Here is a 15978-nt window from a genome sequence, read left to right on the forward strand (position 1 = left end):
GCTAAAAAGCCTATGTAAGTATGTTATACATTTTAGCATCTCTCCATTGGACTTATAAATTTGCCCCTTGCTATACTCTATTGACACATGCTAGAAAAAAACGAATCTGAAATTTAAATAATTACCATTTTGCCACTCCTAAAAATAATAAAAAATCACCAAATTAAGAAATTGCAACCGTGAAATGATAAAATAACGATTCTGGCCACCATGACAGAAACAAAGACCCCAAATTTTTTATACAGTTTAGATTTAGATGATTAGTTGAGCATTAGAAATGATAATGGGGTTCGGGACGGAAACTGGTAGAGATGGGTAATACCAGTATATTCTCTTAATATCGTCTACCTGTGTCCTATCCTTGAGGTCACTAAGACCTAAGAGTTAATATCTTCTACCTGTTCCTATCCTTGAGGTTACTAAGACCTAAGAGTGCTTACTGGTGCACCTTAGCTTGGGTTTGTACCAGGAAGTCATTAGTACCCTAATTGCCTAACGTTAAGAGCAAACGATAAAATTAAAGGAGTTGGGAATCAATGATATGGTTCTTCAAACAAAATTACAAAACGATCACTATATTATTACAACATAGTGTAGACTTCTTCAAGTAGCTCGTCTAAAGTGCGCCATGACGACCCGCCTTCAACAACAGCCTTTCTAGCCAACTCTCCTAGCTCTTTCACTTTCTTTCTCACCTCTTTACCTTTCTCCCCCTCCATCAATTCCTTCACCATACTCTCAATGCACTCCGAACTCACAAACCCACGGACCGACCCATTTATTGCTAAAACCCTTAAACCAACCCCCAATTCCTCCACCACCATTTTGGCATTCAAATGTTGTTCAGCCATCATTGGCCATGCCAAAATGGGTACCGATTCACATATACTTTCAATAACCGAGTTCCATCCACAATGACTCATGAACCCATTCACACACTCATGTCTCAGTATTTCCACCTGGTCAACCCAGTCTCTCACTATTAGGCCTCTATCTTTCACCCTCTCTTCAAACCCATCTAAAACCTCAAAATCCATGGACCGGGCTACCCATAAGAAACTCACATTTGATCGCTCCAATCCGTTTGCTATCTCCTGCAATTGCTCTAAAGTAATCTCTGCTTGAGAACCAAATGCCACGTACATTACAGACCGTCCTCGTGTTAAACACTCATCAAGCCATTGTGCCCAACTGGGCTTTTCTGTGGCCTGGGCTTTCGGTGGTTCAGCTAAACACAAAGGCCCAACAGACCATGCTTTGACCCCAATCCCAATTTCATTGTTCCAATAGTTTATGAACTTGGCTTCAAGTTCGTAAAAACTGTTGACTAAAATTCCTTTACTTTGCATGTTGGTCTCAATAAGATCTAAAATGAATTCTGCTTGCGGGCCTGTTGCATACGGATCATTGAACGGGTACTCCAAATCGTTCTTAGTGAGTTGAATCGAAGGAAAACACGGAACAGTGAACAACTCGTCGTATGAGTCAACTTTAGCATGAGGCCGATCCCTACCAATCACTGTAGAAATGGTCGTGGCATAGTTGTTCATTCCATAGAAAATAAGTCTAGGTATGCCGAGTCTTGATGCGGTGGACTGAGTCCAACCAAGGAAACCATCGGAAACCATGCAAGTGACACGTGGAAGAAGACTCTGGAGCGTTTGGTCGAAGTCAGGTTGCATGAGTTTGGTTGCAGTAGCAAATGGAACAAAGAGAGACATGGAGGGTAGTTTGTCGGTGCTTTCAATACCATTTGGGATTTGTGGAACGTTTTGCGGGAAAGATAGGTCGATGACAGTGGCTTTTGTGTCGGTTAAAGTTTGACGAATGAATGGAGAGTTTAATGGAGTGGTGATGATGGTAACGGAGATGTTGCGACGTAGAAGAAGGCGAGCTAGGTTAAGAAGTGGGATAGTATGACCTTTGGACATGAAAGGAAAGAGAAGAAAATGACGAGGAGTTGCCATGGCTTAGAGAGAGAGAGAGCGTGGTCGCTTACGCTTAATTATGCTTCTTTCTTATATAGATTTTTCTTATCAATAGGAAAAAACAATATTTATATATATCTTTGTCGGTTGCTTACTTGCTTCTCTAAAATACTAAAATACCAAAACTGACCGAATTTAGGGGAAGCAAGAAAGAAGACTGTCTTTACCAAAAAAAAAAAAGAAAAGAAAGAAGACTGTCTCTCCGGCCTCATAATATTGAATGAGTCCTTCAGTAATATATCAATCATACTTTACGTACTTGACCTTCATTTATTTGGTAACAATGTCAACTATGTTTTTTTAGTAAAGCAATAATGACAACAACTACTCACAAGTCACAACTACTCGTTTTAGTAAAGCAATAATGACAACAACTACTCAGATCGACAAACAAAGAGTTATATTTTTCAACTTAGTTGAATGACAGTCATAAGTAGCCGGTCATAAGTATCCGGGTAATAAGGAGTATTAGAATATCCAAAGAGAATTGAATAGTAGCAGATAGAGTGATTTTTTTTTGCTCCCAGCGGGATTTGCTCCAAGAGCTCCAAAGGAAACAGGAACCAACCAAGTGTCCAGTGAAAAGGAGTCAACAGTTATCAAATTTCCACTTTAATATATGCTTCCTAATTTACCCCAACCTTAAAAAAATAAAAGTAAAAAACTTAACCTGTTACAAAATCTAGTTTTTGGTCTTAATTGTTGGAAAAAAAAAGGAATAAAAAACTTGAAGTGCTGAACTAGTGACACTTCTTTCAAACTATAAAAGATAAAAAAAATCTTTAGCTAATGATGGGAAGAACTCCTATATATTTTACAATGAGATTTTTTTAATTCTTTTTTTTTTAGTGGGGGCAAATCAGGAAGTTTGTTCTAAGGAAGGAATTTGATAATTGTCAATCTCTTTTTAGTGGACACGTGGCTTGGTTCCTGTTTCGTTTGGAGCTCTTGGAGCAAATTCTGCTGGGAGCAAAAAATCACTCTAGCAGATACATGTCTTAATTTGAATACTCAAGACATGTAGGCCTTAGTTAAATAACCGCACTGGTTACCCGTGAATCAAAATCCTATTCAAACTCTAGAAACGTATGGAGATACAATACCATTACTTTATATCAATGGGAAAGAACTGTAAAATAATCGGAGAGTAGAATCACTGACCCTGACCCGTTAGATTAAATTATTCTAAAAAATATTAACATTGTGCAAAGCAATGAGATATGAATATTATATTGATCACTTATCTAAATTTCTTACAACGTAAATAAAAACCCCACAGTTTGAGAATGCCCACATAAAACCAAAAAGATATTGAAACTACTTGAATAGAAAGACATTCTCATTATACAAAAAGAGAGATAATAAACACCACTTTAATTGCAAAAACTATATTTATCGAGACATTCTCACTACATATAATACAATTATGTTTTGAGGCTAGTTCAACGCATTTGCATATAATTTCAAATTTACCGTTAATTATTATTTGAGTTTAGTTCAATACAGTTGCTTCTAGTTTTCGATTTCCCATTAATTATTCTTTGAGGTTAGTTCAATGCATTTGCATCCAGTTTCCGATATGCATTTGCATCCAGTTTCCGATTTGCCATTAAATATTCTTTAGGTTATTTCAATACAATTGCATACAGTTTTTGAATTCTCGTGAATTATTCTTTGTAGTTAGTTCAATGTATTTGCATACAATTAGTTTCTGATTTCATAATAATTATCCAAAGTGGTGTGTAATACCAACTTTTATTGATCATTATGTAATGTCCTTGCAAACATGACATAAAAGTAATTATATATGATACATTATATAGGGTCATCAAAAATTATTAAGTTTTTGATTTCCCGTTAGTTAATTATTCTTTAAGGATAGTTATTCAATGCATTTACATCCAGTTTCCGATTTTCTGTTAATTATTCTTTGAAGTTAGTTCGATGCATTTGTATCTAGTTTCTGATTTCCCGGTTAATTATTCTTTGAGATTAGTTCTAGTTTCCGATTTCCTATTAATTATTCTTTGAAGTTAGTTCAATGCATTTGCATCCAGTTTTTGATTTTTCATTAATTATTTTATGAGGTTAGTTCAATGCAGTTGCATCCGATTTCTGATTTATCCCGTTAATTATTATTTTTGGCTAGTTTAATGCAGTTGCATCCAGTTTCCCATTTCTCGTTAATTATTCTTTGAGGCTTACGATTTCTCGTTAATTATTTTTTAAGGTTAGTTCGATGCAGTTGCATTCAGTTTCCAATTTCCTGTTAATTATTCGTGGATGTTATTTTTATACAATTGCGTCTAGTTACCGATTTTCTGTTAACTATTTTTTAAGGTTACTTCAATGCATTTGCATCCAATTTCTGATTTCCCGTTAATTAGTCTTTAAGTTTAGTTCAATGCATTTACATCCAGTTTTTGATTTCCCGTTAATTAGTCTTTGAGGATAGCTTAATGCTATTGCATCCAGTTTTTAATTTCTCGTTAATTATTATTTAAGATTAGTTTCATGCATTTGCATCTAGTGTCCTATTTTCCATTAATTATTTTTTGAGCTTAGTTCAATGTAGTTACATCTAGTTTCCGATTTCCCGATAATTATTCTCTGAGGCTAGTTTAATGTTTTTGCATCCCAGTGCCGATTTCATTTTAATTATTCTTTTACATTAATTCGATGCATTTGTATCCAATTTTCAATTTCCCGTTAGTTCTTCTTTGAGGTCAGTTCAATGTAGTTGCATTTAGTTTTTGATTTTCCATTAATTATTCTTTAAGATTAGATCAATGCATACATTTGCATCCAGTTTCAAACTTCTCGTTAATTATTCTTTGAGGTTAGTTTAATGTATTTGTATCAAGTTTCCTATTTTCCATTCATTATTCTTTGAGGTTAGTTTAATGGATTTGCATATTGTTTCCGATTTTCTGTTAATTATTATTTGAGATTAGTTAAATGCATTTGCCTCATGTTGCTAATTTCCCGTTAATTATTCTTTGAGGTTAGCTCGATGCATTTGCATCAAGTTTCCGATTATTTGAGGTTAGTTCAACGTATTTGCATCCAATTTCTGATTTTTTTATTAACTATTCTATGGGGTGAATGAAGTTTTGTGAGAATGCCCAATATGACGAAGATAATATTGAAGCTACTTGAATAGCAAGACATTCCAAATCATAATAAAATAATTATATTATGATAAATATTACTTAAAATGCAAAACTATATTTGTCGAGACATTTATTCCCTCGACATATAATACAAACATGTTTTAGGATTATTAGTTCAATGCATTTGCATCAAGTTTCGGATTTTCCATTAATCATTCTTTGAGGTTAGTTCAATGTAGTACGTTGCATCAAGTTTTCAATTTCTCATTAATTATTCTTTGAGGTTAGTTAAATGTAGTTGCATCAAGTTTCCGATTTTTCGTTAATTATTATTTGAGGTTAGTTCAATGCAATTGCATCCACTTTATGATTTTCCATTAGTTATTCATTAAGGTTGATTCAGTACAGTTGCATCTAGTTTTCGATGTTTCGTTAATTAGTCTTTGAGATTAGTTCATTGCATTTACATCCAGGTTCCATTCTCCCATTAATTACTCTTAGCTTTGAGGTTAGTTCAATACATCTGCATCCAATTTCTGATTCCCGTTAATTATTTTTTTAGGTTAGTTCGATATTTTACAATTTCTAGTTATTTATACTTTGAGGTTAGTGTGATGCAGTTACATCCGATTTCCGATTTTCAATTAACTATTCTTTGAGGTTATTTCAATGTATTTGCTTCTAATTTTTGATTTCCCGTTAGTTAATTTCTTATTTTAGTTTAATGCAATTGCATCCAGGTTCGATTTCCATTAATTATTCTTTGAGGTTAGTTCAAAACAGTTGCATCTAATTTCCGATATTATGTTAATTGTTCTTTGAGGTTAGTTCAATGCATTTGCATCAAGTTTCCGATTTCCCGTTAATTATTTTTTGAGGTTAGTTCAATGTAGTTACATCAAATTTATAATTTCCCGTTAATTATTCATTTAGGTTAGTTCAGTGCAGTTTCATCTATTTTTCAATGTTTCGTTAATTAGTCTTTGAGATTAGTTCATTGCATTTGCATCCAGTTTCCGATTTCCCGTTAATAACTCTTTAAGGTTAGTTTAATATATATGCATCTAGTTTATGATTACTTATGCTTTGAGGTTAGTTCGATCCAATTACATCCGATTTCTGACTTCCCGTTAACTATTCTTTGAGGTTATTTCAATGCATTTGCATTTACTTTCCGATTTCCCACCAATTATTCTATGAGGTTAATTCAATGCAGTTGCATTTGATTTTTGATCTTCTGTTAATTATTTTTTGAGTTTAGTTTAATGCATTTGCATCCAGTTTCCGGTTTCCCATTAATTATTATTTGAGGTTTGTTTGATGTATTTGCATACCGTTTCCGATTTCCCGTTAAATATTTTTTAAGGATTTGCATTCAATTTCTAATTTCCCGTTAGTTATTCTCTGACGTTAGTTTAATGCAATTGCATCAAGTTTCCGATTTCTAGTTAACTACTTTTTGAGTTTAGTTTATTGAATTTGCATAAAGTTTTCGATTTTCCGTTAATTACTCTTTGAGCTCAATTATGTATTTGAATCCAATTTCCGATTTTCTTTTAATTATCCAATATGGTGTGTAATACTAACTTATACTGATCCATCTATAGTGTCCTTGCAAACATTACATAAAAAATAAAGTATGCTTGATTTACTATGTGGGATCATCGAAGATTATCCAGTTCCTGATTTTCCGTTAATTATTTTTTAAATTATACATGACTCACTTTGTGGAATCTTCAAAGATTATCTACGAACGGGTGTTGTTATATTAAGTATTCTAAAAAATATTTGCAACTATATATGCAGAACTATTATATATAAATATTATATTGATCACTCATCCAAATTTTTTATAACGTGAAAACCCCATTATCTATTAAAAAAAAAACTCACCCTTAATAAAACCCTTCAACTTTATTTTGTTGTTTAATAATAGAAGTTTGATTGAAGTTTTGTAAGATTGCCTAATAAGGCGAAGTTCATATTGAAGCTACTTGAATAGCAAGACGTTCCTAATCATACGAAAAGAAATAAGACAAACACTATTTTAAATGCAAAACTATACTTATCGAGACATTCCCACAACATATAACCCAGCTATGTTTTGAGGTTAGTTCAATGCATTTGCATCCAGTTTCTGATTTTCTCATTATTTATATTTTGAGGTTAGTTCAATGCAGTTGCATCCAATTTTCGATTCCGTTATTTATTTTTGAGGTTAGTTCAATGCAGTTGCATCTAGTTGTTGATTTCTTGTTAATTATTCTTTGCAGTTAGTTCAATACATTTGCATCAAATTTCCAATTTACTATTAATTGTTCTTTGAGGTGGGTTCAATGCATTTGCATCCAATTTCTGATTTCCGCTTACTTATTCTCAGTGAGATTAGTTTAATGCATTTGCATCAAGTTTCTGATTTCCGTTTATTATTTGTTAAGGTTGCATTTGCATCTAGTTTCCAATTTCTCGTTAATTATTGTTTGAGGTTAGTTCAATGAATTTGCATCTAGTTTCCGATTTCTCGTTAATTATTTCTTGAGGTTAGTTCAATGCATTTGCATCAATTTTATTTTTTGAGATTAGTTCAGTGCAGTTGCATCCGGTTTCTAATTTCCCATTAATTATTCTCTTAGATTAGTTCCACCCATTTGCATCATGTGTTCCAATTTATAATTTTCTTTTTTAGGTTAGTTAAATGCAGTTGCATCCAAGTTTTTGATTTCCCGTTGATTTAATCTTTGAGGGTTAGTTCAACGCATTTGCATCCAGTTTCTGATTTTCCAACAATTATTTTTTTTATGTTAGTTTGATGTATTTGCATCCAAGTTTTGATTTCCCGTTAATTAATCTTTGAGGTTAGTTTAATGCAGTTGTATCCATATTCTGATTTTCTATTAATTACTTTTTAAGATTAGTTTAATGCTTGCATTTGTATCCAGTTTTCGATTTCCTGTTAAATATTATTTGAGGTTAGTTCGATGCATTTGCATCCAATTTTCGGTTCCCCATTAATTGTTATTTGACGTTAGTTTCATCAAGTATTATATATATTTTAAAATAGTTATCATTATAGCTCCACTGGTTTCCAAATATCTTCACAAACTTTGCCCTGCAAGTGAATTGTTTTCCCTGCAAAAATTATGTTGTATTATTAGTTCAGTTTTTATTAATTTCAGCACGGTATTATTTAGGCATTTACTTGGTATACCTGATTGTGTGTTTCTTTTCCTAGTGAAATTAGCTCCGAAATTGAGACTCTGTCTTGATTCATTAGTTCCTTCATTAAAGTAGGTTCGTCTGTCATTGCTTGTTCAATTTGAACTCTTGTATTTCTAATTTGATATCTACGAAAAACAAATTAGGGATAAGTTATATTTGTTAATGCTTTTGTGAGGAATAGTAATGCTTTTGTTAACAAATATCACCTGTTTCTCATCTAGTCAACATGGCCAAAATGTTCCAAATTCAAGTACAACTTTGTTGCAGATGTTAAACAAAGTTTGTATTCCTCTGTAAAATATGAAAATTCAAAACATTAGATTTGTACTTACTTCCATTATATATGTTTAACAGTCTATATAACTGATGATTAAGATTTGTACTTACTTCCAATCATTTTCAGGTATAATGATGTGATGATGCAGAGCATCATATCTTCTTCTTGATTGCTGATATTTGACAGTCTATCGGAGTTGTCACCCCATAAAGCTATAGTAAGCTCACTTCCCCTGATTACGTATTTACATAGTTAGCTGTATAAGAAATTATGTTAAAAAATAATTTATGTACATTTTGTTTACCTTTCGTTTTGTATTATGATTTCCCTAAATCCTTGAGGTTTCTTTGGTCCGACTCTGATCAGTTTTCCTATGAAATCTGATTTATAGACATTATTAGAAATTAATTAGTTATAATAAACAATATGATATGTATAAAGAACTCACCTTGGTATGAAAAACTGAGATATCCTTTGTTTTCATAAGATCTTCAAATTCTACGAACGAAAAATTATATTTGATGAATGTCGTCCCAATTTCTTTCGAAGGAGATACTATAGTATCTTTTGTTAAAGAAATAGTGTACTTAGATCTTACTGGACGATATCTTCCAGTTGTTTCTTTGACTTCAAATTTATCAATTACAAATATGTCTCCTTCTATCAGTTTCTTTTCAAACTTGTGTTGGATTCCTGGTGAAATCTTTGCATGATGAATTTGATTCGACTGCACAATGTAATATAAGTGGATTAAAATTCAAAAATTGTTTTGATATAAAAGAAGTAATTTTTTTGAGTTTGTTCTACCTTTTCGTCAAGTAGCAGCATGTGTAGACCATATGATTGTGTCTTGTCCTGTAGATTAACAGCTTCCCACATTCTGCTTATGCGTGCTCGAACCTTCCAACTGTTAGATTTGTCATTCACCTCATCGAAAAAATTGAATTTTTCAGTCATAATGTTCTGTTACAGTATATCCAGCTATTAGAATTACAATTCTTATCACAATTATGATGAATATACAACTGTTTTGCTATGTATGCATGGACAGATGTATTATTTATGCTGAATTCATGGATTAAAATAACACATGTTTACTAATACTACTAAAAAATCTAATAAGATTGAAAAAGAAATTATTGTCATGTGTACATTTTCTATGTAGTAGCTCTATAGTTTTCTGAAAATTATATTACTCAAAGGCATTGTTGTGTTGTATTTATAAGTTCCGAAGGTCTTGTTCTAGTTTTAGAAGTATACCTGCTTTGGACTTGTATCGTATGTAGAAGTTGAATTAAGCAATACTTATCTAAATTAGAATTGGAACATATGTAGAAGTTGAATTAAGGAATACTTATCTGAATTAGAAACGGATAAGTATATAAAATAGAATTGATTTTAGTATGGTAAAGGCCGGACCAATCCAAATTTGGCCTCCTCTATATAGTATTTAGTGCAAATCTAACTGATTTAACAACAATTTAAACTTGTACAGAGATTCGCTAGAACAGCTCAAACTCTAGGTGCTCTTCAGTGTTCTTAAACTCAAGACGCTTGGCCTCCTCTTGTTGGCAGGCCATTACTATTTCAACTGGATCATCAAATTTTGGCAGCTCTGGTGGGACAGCACACCGTATCAGTGCCCAGTTCCCCCTACCAAATCTATTTGTGTGATCAATCTTGGACATTAAGTACATCTGCGATCTTTGGAATCATAATGCCAGGAACGGAGAAGGGAATTGGTTGTGCTAAGAAGTCTCCATAGGTGGGATTTGCAACAAAAGTAAAACCCATGAATCCTAGAGCCTTGGCCGTGTCAATAATAGCAGTTACAATAGAGGTCTAGTTGTAAAACCCAGCCGAGAGTGTGACATACTCTGGTGTCCATGGAAAATTCCCATTTACCTTCACTGCATCTTTAGCTAAAACCAGCTTAAATTGGAAAAGACCCTTTCCAAATGTTGGTCCTGTTTGATCATAATTAGACTCATTTTCAAAACCCTTAATGCAATCCATTCTGGAGTTTACAAATACCTGATAATCCAATGCCTTTTACTCTTGTGCCATTTCCAAGGATAAGACTTCCAGGAAATCTTCTGTTTGTTCGGCAAGCATCTACACCCAGTGAGATGATTGATGGAGAGGTCAAGAATGTGAAGGCTACTGAGATTGAAAAGAGCATTTGGGATCCGGCCTTCAAGAGAATTATTCCTAAGATTAAGAACTTGAGGGCTAGACATTTGGTAGAGGAACTCTGGCAATTCACCGGTTATATTGTTGTTATGGAGATCGAGGTGCTCGAGTTCGCTCAGGCTGCTAAGATTTTGAGGTAAGGGACCTGAAAACTCATTTTGACGTAATGCAAGTATCTTTGTTCCTAATGCAAAGTTTACTAGAACCTCACCAGACAATCTGTTGGAAGAGACGTCTACATAAGCAAGTAAAGCATCTGGACCAAAGCTTGGGAATGTGTTACCAGAAAATTGGTTTTGTGACAGGTCTAACAATAGTAGTCGATAAATTATTGAGATCGTCTTAGGGATGGGAGCTAAAAAGTTGTTGCTGGCCAACATAAGTATCATGACGGAAGTTGTATCTCCCATGTTTCTAGGCAATTTGCTAGAGTGTGAGCTTGTTAGCTGATAGAATTATAGTTCTGATATTCTATTTAGCAAGCCATTCAGGGAAGTTTCCATCGAGCTCATTCTCGCTTAGATCCAAGAAATCAAGAGTCTTTTTAGTATAGATCCATTTAGGAATTGGTCCAGCAACACGACATGACCTCAAAGATAACTGAGACAACATGCACTTTGGAGCTACATTAGAATTGTTGTTCCAAGTAAGGTTGGTTCCTCCAACGTTCAAAACCCTCAGCACCTTGATATCCAGTAACTATATCGGAATGTCACCTGATAGCAAGTTACTGTCTAACTGAAATGTCACCAACTTGCTCAAATTCTGTAATGACAAAGTGATTCCACCAGTCAACTGGTTCTTGCTTAAGGCTAGAGTTGAAATATTGAAGAAAGTTCCAATGATGGTAGGAATTTGCATTGATAGAGAGTTGTTGCGCAAATCCAAGACTTGGAGCTCAGTTAAATGCAAAAGTGAATTTGAAAGCCCACCAAAGAATCTATTCCGCGAGTTTACAATTGCCGCAGCCGTGTTAGATTTCCAATTTCCATAGGAATCTCTCCATAGAGAAAATTTTCAGCGGAGTTCAGTACTCTCAAGTTCCGAAGGGCTCCTACTTCTTGACTCAGGATTCCATTGAACATATTACTATTCATATCAAGGTATTGTAGCCTTTGTAAATAGAACAATTTAGTAGGAATGGATCCATTGAAGCTATTTTCCCTCAAGTCGAGGTGAAGCAACTTGGTAAAGTTGACAATCCCATTTGCTGGGAGTTCACCTTGTATAGAATTGGAAGAGATGTCAAGCTTCGTCAAGGTTGTTATACGAAACAATGACGCTAACACTGCTAAGTTTACAACAACCTCTGGAGCCAGTGAAGTAACAAATGAGTAAATATCAAGAGCGACAACATTTCTTAAAGGTGAGCGGGGGTTGTAGGTGACCAAGTCCCATTAACAACAATCTAAACTTGAATTCCATGACTCTATTCCACCAAAAACTGTCTCTAATGATGAGTTGCTATTGGTTTCATTGATGACTTTTTTGTCTGTTTATGTTGTAACAATGAATTACTGAAAATCGGAACTTCATATACACTCCATGTTTAGCCTTAGTCCTCTAACATAACATTATTTGTTTGTTTGTAGTACAATATAAAGCAATGAAATTATAGGCAATGTAGTTGAAACAATAAGAGTTCTGAATGTAAGAAAAGAACTTAGAAGAAGTAGTGGTTATAGAAGATCTTAATTAATCTGTTCCGAAAGGTAAGTCTTCCATCACAACTTTTTATTTGCTTCTTTTCATCTGTATTTCATCTTCTTCTCCCTATTATTATTCTAAATTCCTTTTTTTTTTTTTTTTTTTTTTTTCGATTTCCCCGAACTTTATTTTTCACTTCATCTGTCAATCCTTTGTAGTCTTCATAATAAATAGTATTCTTGTGTATCCTGTAGTAACAGAGTATGTTTTGCTCAATTATAATCCACGGATCACTTAATTTTTGAGTAATCATCATTCCATTACAGTTGAAACTATTTTCGTCAACATCTATGCTATCCATGTGGTTTACCTGTATTATTTGATCGAATTTTAGTCACAATTAATATAAAATTTGATTCCTATATAACATAAAATATGAATATGATACTAAACTATCTTTTTCTTATTATTCAAATTAGTTTTTTAACCGTATTAGCTTGTTAAACATGCTCTATTATTTCTATTGCTAAGAACAAATACAACGAATAAATACCATGGTAGATTATGAAATTACCTCGTAGATGATTTTATCTCTTATTAATAATCTGCAAAAGAAAATAAAAATTGTGTAAGTTTTAAAAAAATAATCACTACGATACTTATGATAAGCCTGTATAAAAATTGTCAGTATAAAAAGTTTTTTTTTTACCTTCTGCTACTGCATTGTGGTATACGGGAAGTTGTGTTGTTAAATTTATAAGAATCTATTGTGATATGGTTTTAGAAGTTTAGTTAAACTCATCTTTATAGTGTTTCTCTTTTATGAAAACTATAAGTAGGACTCCATTTGATATGTAGTCTTTGGTGAAAGGTGTAAATAGGTCTACCGAAGATACTTCATGGCAATTACAGAGTCTTTTGTTAGAGTTGGTCACTATGCATTAGTGTTTTGACTCTTGTAAAGTTGTCTTTAGTCCCAGAGAAATGATTCAGCATGCACACTTGCTAGCTGACTAATGGAAGTCTAATATTGATCTGGGTTGTAATTTGGCTGTTCCAATGACAGTCCAAATCTCTTTCAGTCGAGTCCAGCACTCATTATATGAACTCCTTGCTATAAGCTAATAAATTATGTTTTTGGTCAAAAAAATAAAAAGAAAGAAAATGGGAGAGAGGTCGAGATACCTTTAATACACATTACTTATTTCTTTTATCAATCCTTATTCTTTCGGTTCCAGTAAACATCATTTCCTTCATGAGCTCTGGCAGTCCAATTGACTCCCATAGCCAGTATTACGTTTAGATCACGATGATGACCATGTCTGGAAATAACACTAATAAACACCAGAACAGAGGACGTACCACTACTTTGAAAGTGCTCTATGTTTGGCAATATCTATTAGCCCCACCTTACCATGTTAAAGATCATTTGCACACAAAAAAACAGGTGAGCCCTGAAGTCAGAAGTTTAGGGCCTGTTTGTAATCAAAATTTTAAATGTATGGAAGTTTCGCTCATTTTCGTTCAGGGTCATATTGGATTGAATCGTGGTTTCTAACATATTTCTATGTTTTTAAGAGTTCCAATTCTTGATTTTCCGAAGTTCAACTTGATACAAATAAGCGATATGTTCCAACTCCTTAAATAGACAAATAGGTGAAGCAAAGTTGGAACTGCGAGAAGTTTAAGATTGTTATATGGATGTTGGCAAGCGAGCTTCCAAGGAGTAGAACCTTGGTTTAAAGACCTTTTAAACAATCCTAAATAAAGTCAAAACAGAAAATATCACTGACTGTAATTGGCCGAGTTCATGAGCATGAATACAGACATTCCTTTAGGTATTCTACTAGAAATGTGACTGCTCACTGCACAGTATGTCGGTTAGCTCACTGCGCAGACCTAGACCACATGCATAAACACTATTTTGGAGTGCATAAATAAGGTCCACACATGCACACACCCAACGCAACAGAGAGCTGGTAAAACAAAAGGATTTCAAGCTAGGTGTAGGAGTTGCGTAAAAGTAGAAAATTTAGCTGTAAAGACAATAAGAAACCACAATATTGTGAGCAACCAGTGGCTAGCCTATCAGCTAGTTAGCTTCGAGAACTGTTAAACAAAGTAAATCAAAGTTAGCTATTTAGTTACTATGACTCTATATTACTGTGCTCTGCCTCTCTATCACACATTCACAATTACAATTCAGCTTGTGACAAATACGACAAAATCACAAAGTCATGCAATTTTATCCAATCCAAGTTGAGAATTAAGCAGTAAAACAAATAGCAAATTCATACATATAGACATATAAAGTATGTGTATACTCACAATTTTGATGTCTATCAAAGCTATGTTTAATAAATTTAATAAGACAATATATAAATATAAAATCCATAATTAAAATAAACAGTTGAATGAGAATTTGTTTCTTCAGGTGTGTTGTCACAGCCCGAATTTCTAAACAATTAAAATAAATGAATATTTGAAATATAAATATCTCAAACATCACTTGGTTCAATTGTCTAAAAACCCAGGCTATGACGGGGTGGATACAACACGTGTCAAAACCTAAAACCCACATCATAAAGAATCTTAACAACAAAAGTCTCCAAAATTCCTCAACCATCACTTTATTAAAAGACTTTCTTCCATCCCAATAAAATATCAAACCACTCTAAGAATAACATGTCTTCAACATCGGATTCTCATGTCATATGAAAGGAAAACTACGTTATTACATACTTCCAAAACATCAGACCTAATAAACTAAACTCCCAGACTGCTCCAGACGAGAATCCAAATCACACGCTACGGTTCCACTGCCTTCCACCTGTGTTCCCAAGAACACACCCACGTTGTCAAAACAAAGCGAACATGGGTCAGCAAAATTGAATTTGCTGGTATGAGTAGACTAACCACATATAAACATATCATACTTTAATTATCCAAACAATCACTTTATATTTTCCCATAACTTAATCATTTCTCACTGAAGATGTGTAGTTCCGGTCATTTCAACCGCATAGTTTCTTCCCAAGCAAAACTTCCATTATATTAACTCATTCAAATCACTCGTTTTAATATCTAAATCATTGCATTAAAACTTACCGATATCCACTGCTGTATAAGGGTAGGACCGCGTCCCTGCACAAAAATATTATTAAGTCCTACCCTCCTACAAAAGAAAGTTAGCAATTTTATATAATATGTGTAGATATCCTATAGGTATTCCAATGCAAGCCCAAATATACTCGCATAATCAAATCAATTTCTCTTATCAAATAATCAATTTCTTTTCTTATACACTCACCATTTAGTGCCTATATACCTTAGGTCATTCCCACACATTCAAGGAATACCCAACCCTACATTCCCGTGACACTCAAGGAATACAACTAACTCCAAAGGCTTATACCTTAGTTCCTCTCTAGGGCAGTCAAAGAATCGGGTCATTCATGGCAAATGAATACCCGGGTCATTCATGGCACATTCAATGAATACCCATAGATAACGCTAACGGGCCATTTATGGCACATTCAAT

The 15978-nt window shown here is 33.6% G+C and overlaps 1 protein-coding gene across 1 annotated transcript; it reads right to left on the bottom strand.

Annotated features, from left to right (window-relative positions):
• Positions 1-526: 526 nt before the first annotated feature.
• On the bottom strand, positions 527-2016 carry LOC147483114 (UDP-glycosyltransferase 90A1-like). Its single transcript, XM_086578323.1, has one exon. It carries the CDS (start codon positions 1965-1967, stop codon positions 582-584), a length of 1386 nt encoding a protein of 461 aa, XP_086434449.1. The 5' UTR covers positions 1968-2016; the 3' UTR covers positions 527-581.
• Positions 2017-15978: the final 13962 nt, after the last annotated feature.

Source organism: Coptis chinensis, chromosome 8 (genome assembly GCF_015680905.1).
Source record: "Coptis chinensis isolate HL-2020 chromosome 8, ASM1568090v1, whole genome shotgun sequence".
Classification (NCBI taxonomy): domain Eukaryota; kingdom Viridiplantae; phylum Streptophyta; class Magnoliopsida; order Ranunculales; family Ranunculaceae; genus Coptis; species Coptis chinensis.